This window comes from Gastrolobium bilobum, unplaced genomic scaffold (assembly GCF_033153095.1).
Source record: "Gastrolobium bilobum isolate Gb01-03AN ecotype WA unplaced genomic scaffold, APGP_CSIRO_Gbil_v1 utg3781, whole genome shotgun sequence".
Taxonomy (NCBI): Eukaryota; Viridiplantae; Streptophyta; class Magnoliopsida; order Fabales; family Fabaceae; genus Gastrolobium; species Gastrolobium bilobum.
The window spans coordinates 144,579-155,670 of record NW_026896623.1 but is presented as its reverse complement, the minus strand read 5'-3'; the positions used below and the strand labels follow the sequence as shown (position 1 = coordinate 155,670).

Below are 11,092 nucleotides of genomic sequence, written 5' to 3'. Positions count from 1 at the left end.
GGTTTACTGTGATGTAAGGACCCGCGCGTTCTGACCTGATCCACGATCGTACGGCTACAAACAAATCAGTCCATCATTGCAACCCGAGTGAGAAAGGTTAACGCGGAAAGACAGACTGGGAAAATAAGAATGGGCATAGAAGCAAGGAGGCTGGAAAAATCGCCATAGAGACAGCGACATCTGACTCACAAGTCACAACACATATAGTTTAATTTATACAATCACGAAGAAAGAAAAGATCAACATGATATTTGACCCATTACTCGCAAGTCACATCACACACCGCTTCTATACAATATATGCTATAATCCAAAAATTCAACCCAAAAAAATAAAAATAAATTATGCGCTATAAATATAAGGTAGTTAGTGCTGTTCTTGCACATTACAAAATCATACATAGGCATATATCGGGAGGAATCTTGAGTTCTTAACCAATTATTCGCTGTCCAGTGTCTACTTTTTTTTTATATATTCTCCTTTTCCACTTTCATCTTCCATTCACTTCCTACCTTCTCTCGAAATAGTTTTTCTGTTCTCTCCTTCTTTAGAAGCCATAACATGGGTTTTTCTGCAGTCCAAGTGTTTGTGATAATGGGGCTTTTGGCGAGCTCATGCATAGCACAAGCCCCAGTAGCAGCACCAACGCAACCACCAACGACAACCCCACCACCACCACCCAAATCAGCACCAGCCCCATCACCAATCACAAATACCTCATCTCCAGCACAAGCACCACCAACACCTGCTCCTTCAACTCCTCCACCAACCCCATCTCCCACAACCTCTCCTGCACCCTCAACAACTTCTCCATCTCAGGCCCCTAGCCCAAACACTTCTTCTCCACCTGCATCAGGCCCAAGCGGCCCAGCACCAGGCCCAAACGGCCCAGCACCAGAGCCACCAGCGGCTGAACAACCCTCTGCTGCATTCTCTATCAGCAAAACGTTCATTGCAGCCACTGCTCTTGCTGGAACCTTCGTAACAATTGCTTTGGCTTAGAAGTCTACGAAGATTTTTTCAGATTCATGCTTATGACACTTTATGAGTTATGATACGTCCACATTGAACGAAGCATCTCAGCCCTTAATCTTGTTGTTCGTGGACGGACGGGATCTATTTGATTTTATTTTTTTCTCTATTGTCTTATTGATTGGTTCTCTATTTATGCTTTTCGTTCGTGTTTGTTCATTGCTATATTTGGGATGGGCGAGCTTGATCGATGATGGCTATTATGATTATTTGGTGATTCTTTGTTTGTGTTTCACATGTGTATTCAGATGGTCATGTTTTCACTTTTCGGGGTACTTGTAATCATAGAAAGCAATATCAGTCATTCTTTTACCTACGTTAAGTTGGTACTTCCTTTCTTTAATTCCTTGTTTTTGGTCTTCTCTTATCTGTGATTGTGAATTACTCTTTCCTTATTTTAATTTTGGTAAGTGCTTGTAATTTTAAAGAATATAAAATTGTGTTATTTTAAATAAAAGAAATATATAGAATAATATTTTTTATTTAAAATTTAAATTAGAAAAAACCCATTTTCTTCCTCCATAATTCTCTATTATTTTTATTTTACTTAAAATAACATAATTTTATCTCTTTCAAAAGACAAACATGAAACCCATTTGGGAATCATATTTTGTATGTGCTTAGATTTTCCTTATATATATGTACATGATCGTAATATCTCATGCTTCACAAAACATGATATACAATTATCCTCAAAATACTAAGCTAAGTATCTGCTCCAGCTAGATCCTCTACCCACCCTGCACAGGCTTCTTGCCCTGAAAGGATTCCCCTGCTACTGGAATACCTGAAATATATATCCCCAAACAGGGTGAGATTCACAATCTCAGTAAACTCTGGGTTTATGGAGCATTCTCCACCCATGAGTTCACTTCCTGCATGAAAGGTCAAATACAGAGTATATCATACAACATGTCATCTTGCAAAACATACACACTTGCAATTTACAGGAACTTGTATCCTTCGAACAAAATAATCCAAAGACTTGAATCCCTAAGGATTAGATACTTTAAAGGCTTGTTTCCCTTATATGGAAACTATCATATACCTCTGAGGCTTATATCCTTTATATAGAGACATATACTTGAAATTGTTTAGTGGCCATGAACCTTGAATCAGACAAATCATTAATCAAATAAATTATATCACATCATCTTACATACTTGTCTACATGAATGCATATACACTAAGTATCTAACACATTCAATTATACAAACATCCAAACCATCATCCCCTGGAACATGGTGGAACAATCAAAGTAGGAGAAAACTCTTAAATCGAAAGCTTACCTGTCAAAAGCTTTCCTTGCAAAATAACTTGAAATCCAAATAGTTATCCAAAATATCCTTTACTTGCAACTTGATCTTTCAATGTCAAATCTCTTGATTACATACTAAAGTCATGAATAAATGTATCATTAACCACCATATACATGTCACTTGGAATTAAAGGAATCAACATGTTTACATGTCAAATTTTGAAACTAGCTCCATAGTGGTTCACATGATAACTCCAACACTTAATCTTGTCAATTCATGCCATTCAAACAAGTCTTAAACATTTACATCTTGTTTCTAAAGTATCTTGCAAATTATGACCTAAATATGAATACTAGGCCAAACTATGTTCTTAAACCTAAAACTTACTTTACACTTGATACTTGATACTAAATATTCACTTGAAATTAAACAACATCCTAGGTTTCTTTTCCTCATAATGGCCGAAGCAATCATATGAAGACCCATATATTTTTCTTGCTCTCTTGTATCATCCAATTACTTTAATCAACATGAATACATCTAAGGTTCAATAACCCCATTACTTGACATGAAACTAAGTTCATAATGACTTAAAACCCCAAATGGTCGAATTGGACAATTCAATGGGTATGGTCTTACATGTTTTCTAATCAAATAAAATTGGTTCAATCCACCTTATAGTCATTAAAGATCAATAATCTAGATGAATATTTAATCAAACATATTATCTACACTTATTAACCTTACTTGGCTGAATGACCTCTTATAAACACACCCATCATTCATGCTTGTTTATTACATATTAACACTTCAATCAACTTTCAATGATTTAAACACCAATAACCAACAATAAACCAAATCGATATATGGTCATTATATCCATGAAACTTCATCAAAATATCCACGAAAACCTAATTTTGGTATCTTGAATTTTAACCAATCAAATTCAATATACTTACCACCAATGAACTCACAATGACCTAAAAGTAATTTCTAAGCTTCAAACTTGAAAATAACCCATATTCCCTCCATGGATGCACTTAGGTCGAATGAGAGAGCAAAGGATTTCATGCTCACCAAGGAAACAAAGGCTAGGAAGTTAATCTCTAGGTTACAAAGACCATTTCTTGTCAAAGGTGTGAGATAATTTGATGGCTAAAACCTAAAGAACTAAGCTTACTCTAAGCTTGTATAGTGGTTCGGCCAATGCGAGAAGAAGGAAACGAGGAAGCCTCATATATAAGAAGAAAGAAAGAGGTGGTGACCGACTGAGGAAGCAAAACCGTGCAACTAAGTAACTTAGATATCTTAAGTTAGTCATCTTTGACTTTTTAGGTTAAAATGAATCCTATTGGTTCATATTTTCTTGAATATTGACTTATTTAATTAAATTATTCTAATCATAATTAGAATAAACTAAGATCACTCTAAACAATTTGATTATTGCATCTAAATAAGTTTAGCTAAGTTTTACTTATTTGCAAAATGGTCCTTAAACTTACCTACATTTAGACTTTGACCCACAATCTTGCTAAATAATTACATTTAGGTCCTAATTGACATATCTGACATGAATTGTACCCTTATTCTCGTAATCATGTTAATCACATGATTAACTTGTCATAATTTCCATCAAAAGCTTACTTAACTCTTGAATACTTGTTTAACTTATTGATTAACAAAACTTGATCTCTTGTAACTTGGCTTGATTTCTTGTTTACATAACTTGATAGTGTGGGTTAATATATTCACCCCACATTTTAAAAGATTTTGCCCTCAAAATCATAAATATACCTTGCAGGATATAGCTGGATAATCTCATCTTTCCGCTCTCGAGTAGCCTCCTCAGGCATCCTGTCTTCCCATTGGACTTTAATTGCAAGGAACTATTGCTTCTTAATTTATTTTAAACTTTGTCAATAACTTGTAATGGCCGTATAGCAGTTTTCAGATTCTCCCATATCTGAATATCATCGGGCTGAACCACATGAGATTCATCAGAAATATATCCTCGGAGCTGACTAACAAGAAACACATCATGAAGATTTGATAAATGCGGAGGTAAGACAAGCTGATAAGCAACTGATTCCACCCTCTTGATAATATGATAGGGTGCAATAAACCTAGGACTCAGCTTTCGCACTCCGAGAGCACGCTTAACACCCATAACAAGCGATAATCTTACGAATACATGATCTCCTTCATCAAATTTTGAGGGTCAATGTTTACTATAATAATAACTCTTTTGGAAACTTTGAGCTATTTTCAACTTATCTCTAATCATTTTGATCTGATCTGTGGTCTCTCGAACCATATCTAGGGGTGGCAAAAAAGAGTCAACCCATCGAGTTGACTCGTAACCCCTTAAAAAATGAGCTGGGTTGGGTTGGTAAAAATGAGCTGCCAACTCGATCCAGCTCGAACAAAAACGAGCCAACCCGCGGGTCAAACAGGCTATCTCGCGGGTTACTCTTTTTTTTTTTAATTAAAAAAATAAAATCTAACAAAGATCCACTCATGGACTTATCCACCCACACCGTCACTTATCTAACCCTAAGAAAACAACTCAGTCGCATTTCACTCACTCACCCACCCACACCATCACTTCTCTCTTCCACCGTTTCCCTTCCTCTTCCGCAACTCATCTTGACTTTAAGGTTTTTCCTTTCTTCTTCTTTTCTAATCTTCTTGTCGGTAGGGGTGTTAACGGGCCGAGCCGAGCTTTGGTCTTAAAAGGCTAAGCCTGTGTTTAAATATGTCAGTCTGACCAAGCCTGTTACCTGTTATAAATATAATTGTCGGCCTGTGGCCTGACTTATTTGCAAAAAAATAAAAGCCTGGTTTAGCCTGTTAAAAAAAGATAAGACAACAAAAATTTATCCAAACAGAATATACAATCAACAACACTAGTAAGTTCATAAATATTCATAAATTCAATGTATATCCAAACATCATAATATAGAATAAAATCATTCAAAAAGTCTGTTTAACCAATAAAATGGGTTGAAATGGATTGAGGAGAAACATAGGGATATTACAAGTAGTATAAAAACTATAAAATAAAAATAAAAAATAATATATTAGGCCAGCCACCAAGCTTTTGAATTGGAGCCTGGGGCCTTTTTACTAAACGAGCTTTTATACATACCAACAACCAATTTTAGACATGTAAGCTCAAGCCTTTACGAGCCGAGCCAAAGGCCCCTGAATGGCCCCTGATTCGTTTATCACCCTTACTTGTTGGTGTTGGCTCGTGGGTTATAATTTTTTTTATTCCAGATTTTGTGAGAGTCATTATTGTTGGGTTGAAGGTGTTGAAAGTGTTGTTTGTTGTGGCATAGTAATCTGATTTCTTCAAATCAGGTATATGTTTTTCTTTTTTTGGATTCCATTGTTTTCACTTCTATTGCCCGATATCGCAATGCAGAGTTATTTCTTCTTCTTCAATTGAAAATCCCATCTTTTTTCTTTTTTCTTCTTATAATTGGAGCCTTATTTAGTTTTCTCTTTCTGGGTTTTTTGTTTGGCTTGATTATTTCAGACGAGAATGGTTCATGTGTAGCAAGTTTCAAATCTAGTTGGTGAGAGAGATTCACGAGTTCTTCTCGTTTACCGGAGAAATCGAGCACATTGAGATCCTGAGGTGGGTAATTTATTTCTATATCAAATTTTTTTTCATACCCCTTTTTGTTTCTTGAATCCAATTTTTGCTAGTTCCAATCTTCACACCTCTGATTGAATAATGTTCAGAAAGGAAAAGGGGCGTTAGAAAAGACAAATAAAAAATCACAGGTTTCTCATAAATTTGATTTTAATGATATAAAATTGCATTTATTAAATCAAAATAAGACAATGTATAAGTTTTTCTTTTCTTTTTTGTTTTATGATTTGAATTCTTCTTATGTATTAAAATAATTTGTTTGTTGAATTCAGCTCTTGAACTGTTTGAAACAATTTCTTTTCTAACCATAACAAGTACAACGGTCCATGTGCATATTATGGTTGCATATTTTGCGTTTCTTTGGTTTAATGATTTTTTATGATTATTATTTCCTCCATTGCACAAAGAGGAGCCAGTCGTACTTGTTATTTATGGTGAATCATGCCAGTTATGCAAAGTTACTTTGATGGTTTATTAAGCATTCAAATATTGAACTGAAACAAATTGGCTGTAAGAAATAGATAAAGCATTGTAGAGTGATTCTCCTTGTACAACTTGTGTCAGACTTTTATTGATACTTTATTTGTGATCTCCATGATTATCTAACGATGATTTTATTTCATTCTATCTTATATCATCTATGGCATGAAGGCTTGATAAGTTGAGTATGTTTAAAAGCCTGGAGGCTTGTTACAACATAAAGGGTTTAATAGGCTAAAAAATGGGGCCAAGCATTTTACTTGAATATTCTATGTAGGCATAATCAATTTAAGCCCAAGCATAATCCATCTTAGACATTTTTTTTGGAGATATCTTGGACATTTTATACCCGAACTTCGTCCCTTCCTATTGATTTTCATTGCCATGGTAAAATTTCTTTACCTTATTTTCCATGTTTATATTTTCTCATACTAATATGCCAAAATTCTTTCGTTTTTTTTTTTAGTTTATACCTACAATATAGAATAAAATATGGAAAAGAAATATTTTACAGAATATGGAGAAATAGATTTGTCATTCTACTCCCATTCGAATTAACTCAGACTCATTTCCTTTCTAGTATCTCCATTAAAATACTTGTTATATTTTTTTGTAGAAATAGTATTTTGTTCTAAACTATCAGAATTATTCATTTTAAAGAAAGGAGATAATTAGGTATTCTATAATATCTAAATACTTGAGGTTTTCAAATGCTCCAATTTGCTTGTATTTTCTATTCTTTACTTCTTTTTGGAAAGTCACATTGGGAGTGATTGTTAACCATTAATTTCGCAACAGCACTTAAGCAATAATGCTTTAAGATTATCACTTATGTTGTATTATTTCAGTCTTCGTTTCAGTTAGATGACCTCCCTAATTAGCTCATGGAGAATCATTTTTGTTATCTTCTCATCATATGTTAGAAGTTTTTTAATTTTTCTTTCAAAATTAAAAAGTTATAATCTTCTCATCTATGGCATCTCTTCGACTTCAAGTCTCTGAAATGGTTGATTCAAATATGTAACTATTCTTCTATTGTTTAAAAAGTTTTTTTGTTCCCTAATTTTTATTTTAAATTATCTTTTCCATTTCCACTATAGTAGTTTTATATTAAAAAGTTTTTTTGTTCCCTAATTTTTATTTTAAATTATCTTTTCCATTTCCACTATAGTAGTTTTATATTAAACTTTGATGAGGGGAAAGCCTGTCGTTACTTGAAGAGGGCAATGGTGCTGATGCAGAAAGCGATGAATTGGAAGTTGAAGAAGGACCTTCTTTTAAAAAGCCTAGGAAAAGGCAAGCGCGTTGCTGGAAACATTTCACAATAATAGGAGAAAAAGAGAATGAAAAGGCAAGATGCAATGGTTGCAAGATAGAGTACAAGATTGATGGTAAGACTTGCAGTACGTTTACTTTAAACCGTCACAATGTGTTGCGAAATCGGCAAGTATACCGTTCGTTTCAAGTAATAAAAGTGATAAGTAAAGATTGTTCTCTCGAGGATTAATGCACCAAGTACTAATTTAACTATTCCCTTTGATTTGGAAGAAAAATGGGTTTGATTGTGAATTTGATTGATTGTCGTAATTTAAAAACAGAAGTTTAAAAACAATTAAATTCAAACGCATGCAAGAATATCAAGAATAACAAGAAATTATGAGATTAAGTAAAATTGTAAAAAGAATGTAGCCAGGATACACTTCACCTCCGATTCTCCTTTATATTCCTGAATTGCAATTTATAACTAAGTAATTTAGTAACTCAGACAATTCATTATTTTTCTATTAAATAGTTGAACCCTAATGTCTTAGTGATTTCAACCCTTTAACCCAATTAGAATGCGAGTGTCCTAGTAATTCCTCTTGAATTAAGCATTAAGCAAATGAATTAAAAGTCTGCAATCTATGTAAGCCTATGTCTAGGTCATGCACAAATTGTTATTCTACCATTGTCCAAATTAAAACTCCAATATGTCTATTGTGAGTCCTAACCCTCAAAGCCTTATAATTAGAGTGGTCAGTTCTAACCAGGATATGAAAAAATTAACACAGGCAGAATAAAGCTACATAAACTACATTAATTATAAAAACAATTCAAAAAATATAAAGGATTCACATCAGGTCCGTGATCACAACTACAAAAAGAAATTAGCCAGACATATTCATGTCTGACTTAAATAAATTAAAAGAATAAAAATTGTTCATAAACGAAAAAGAAAAGAAGAAGAAGATAGAAGATCAATGTTCTTCGTTCTTCAACTTTGGCTAGAAGATCAATGGTCTTCGTTCTTCAACTTTGGCAGAATCATGATCTCCAGCGCGAGTCTCCAAGAATTCTCTCAATTCTTTGATCCTCACAATTCTCTCCAGCCAAAGATGTCTGTCTCTGGGAGTCTGAGTCTCTATTTATAAACTCTGTGCCTTGCTTAGAAATCTTGATTATATCTATATCGTGTATCTTGGGTCCAATCTTCTTGGATTCAGTCTGAGATTTGTTTAGGAATTTCTCACGTACCTCCCACGCTACTAGCGTGGATCCCACGCTGTCAGCGTGGAAGTTTTGTTCAAAGTACTGCAGGTTCACGCTATTAGCGTGGTTACCACGCTGCCAGCGCGGTTGGTATGAATGGCTGGCACTGCTAGCGCCGGTGTCACGCTAACAACGTGGAGGTTTTGGATGGAAAATTGCTTCTGGCGCTGTCAGCGCCACACCCACGCCAGTAGCGCGGGGCTTTAGATTTGTACTTCCAATTTGGGCTTCTTTTTGTCCTGTTTTCCTACAAAATTAGAAGGAAATCAGTTACAAGATCTCTGATTGAGATTTATCCATTTAATAACAATTCTAGTTCTTTCTATCCAAGATTGATCAAGATTCTTTCTCTTTTTGGCTTAAAATCATATATATGCTGGAGGCATATCACATTGACAAATGCACACAAATTAAACATGAAGATATTGGTCAAGTCATGTTAGACATGCAAGGTAAAATGAAGGCTATAAAAATAGGATATGATTAACTTCAGATTTGTGGACATCTTGTAATACTGAGGGTTATGTTTGCTTAACTGCCCATTTCATTGATGTAAATTGGAAGCTAAACAGTACAATTATTGCCTTCTGTCATATGCCTCCTCCTCATACTAGATTTGAATTGACTCATAAAGTACTTGGTTTGTTAAAGGAATGGGGGAAATAGAAGAAGATTTTTACCATTACTTTGAATAATGGATATGCAAATGACTCTATGGCTGGTACTTTGAGAAGCCAACTGAATATGCAAAAATTGTTGTTATGTGATGAGAACTTTTTTAAAGTGCATTATTCTGCACATATATTGAATTTGATTGTTCAAGATGGAGTAAAATTTGCAAATGATGCCTTGTCTTGGATTAGAAAGAGTGTTAAATATATAAAAGACTCAGAATCGAGAATGATCAAATTTAAGGAGTGCATTGAACAAGTTGGTTGTGAGAACACTACAACTACTTTGATAGCGGATGTACCTACTAGATGGAATTCCACTTATGAAATGCTTGATCGTGCTCTCAAATTCAGGCGTGAGTTAGCAATTCTTCAATTGAGTGATAAAAATTACATGTATTGTCCTTCAGAAGAAGAATGGAATAAGTTGGAAATTCTTTGTCAGTTCTTGCAACCATTTTGTGAGATCACTAATTTGATGTCACTTCTTATCCTACTTCTAACTTGTATTTTCTACAAGTTTGGAAAATTCAACGTGTTCTCATTCGTATGAGTAATGATGAAGATGTGTTTGTAAGTAGCCTGGCTAATAAGATGATGAGGAAGTTTCAAAAATATTGTGAAGAGTATAGTGATGTGCTTTCACTAGAAGCTGTTCTTGATCCTCGCATTAAGTTTACTACGTTGTCTTTTTGTCATAAAAAGATTGATGCTTATACACATGATCAAAAGATGGAAAATGTAAAGGAAAACATGTAAAGGCAACCCTTTTAGATTAATGGGAACATGCCATTTCTGAATAGCTTCCAATTTAGAGGGGTTAGCCCTTACCCTTGAACCTGATATTATATGACCCAAATATTCCAATTTCTTTTGAGAAAAGTTGCATTTCTTCGAATTTGCTGAAAATTGATTATGTTTTAACACTTCCAGCACCTGTCTCAGCTGTTTCCAATGTGTTTGTTCATCCTTACTATAAATAAGGATATTATCAAAGAAAACCAGAATGAACTTGCACAGAAATGGTTTGAACACTACATTCATGAGTGACTAGAATGTAGAAGGTGCATTCCTTAAGCCAAAAGGTATCATGAGGTACTCATAATGTCCCTCATGAGTCATAAACATTGTTTTCTCAATGTCCTCCCCCCTCATCCTTATTTGATGGTACCCCGATTTCAAATCCAGCTTTGAAAAGATTTTAGCCCCTAACTTATCCAACAATTCATCGATCACGGGAAAAAGGAATTTATCCGAAAAAGTTAGATGATTTAGTGCTCCATAATCAACACAAAACCTCCAACTTCTATTTTTCTTTTTAACCAAAATTATTGGGCTTGAGAAGGGACTAGGACTGGGACGAATCCACCCCGCCGCCAACATTTCCTGCACAAATTTTTCCAGTTCTTCCTTATGATAATAAGGGTATAAATATGGTCGTATATTGGGTATTTTTCCCTT

At 34.5% G+C, this 11,092-nt stretch overlaps 1 protein-coding gene and 1 pseudogene across 1 annotated transcript; one reads left to right on the top strand and one right to left on the bottom strand.

The window, feature by feature from the left end:
- Positions 1-466: 466 nt before the first annotated feature.
- On the bottom strand, positions 467-4,143 carry LOC133301094 (uncharacterized; annotated as a pseudogene).
- A 5,531-nt stretch (positions 4,144-9,674) lies between these two features.
- LOC133301092 (zinc finger BED domain-containing protein RICESLEEPER 2-like) lies at positions 9,675-10,390 on the top strand. The gene is made up of 2 exons (XM_061500697.1): positions 9,675-10,071; positions 10,152-10,390. Exons 1-2 carry the CDS (start codon positions 9,675-9,677, stop codon positions 10,388-10,390), a joined length of 636 nt encoding a protein of 211 aa, XP_061356681.1.
- Positions 10,391-11,092: the final 702 nt, after the last annotated feature.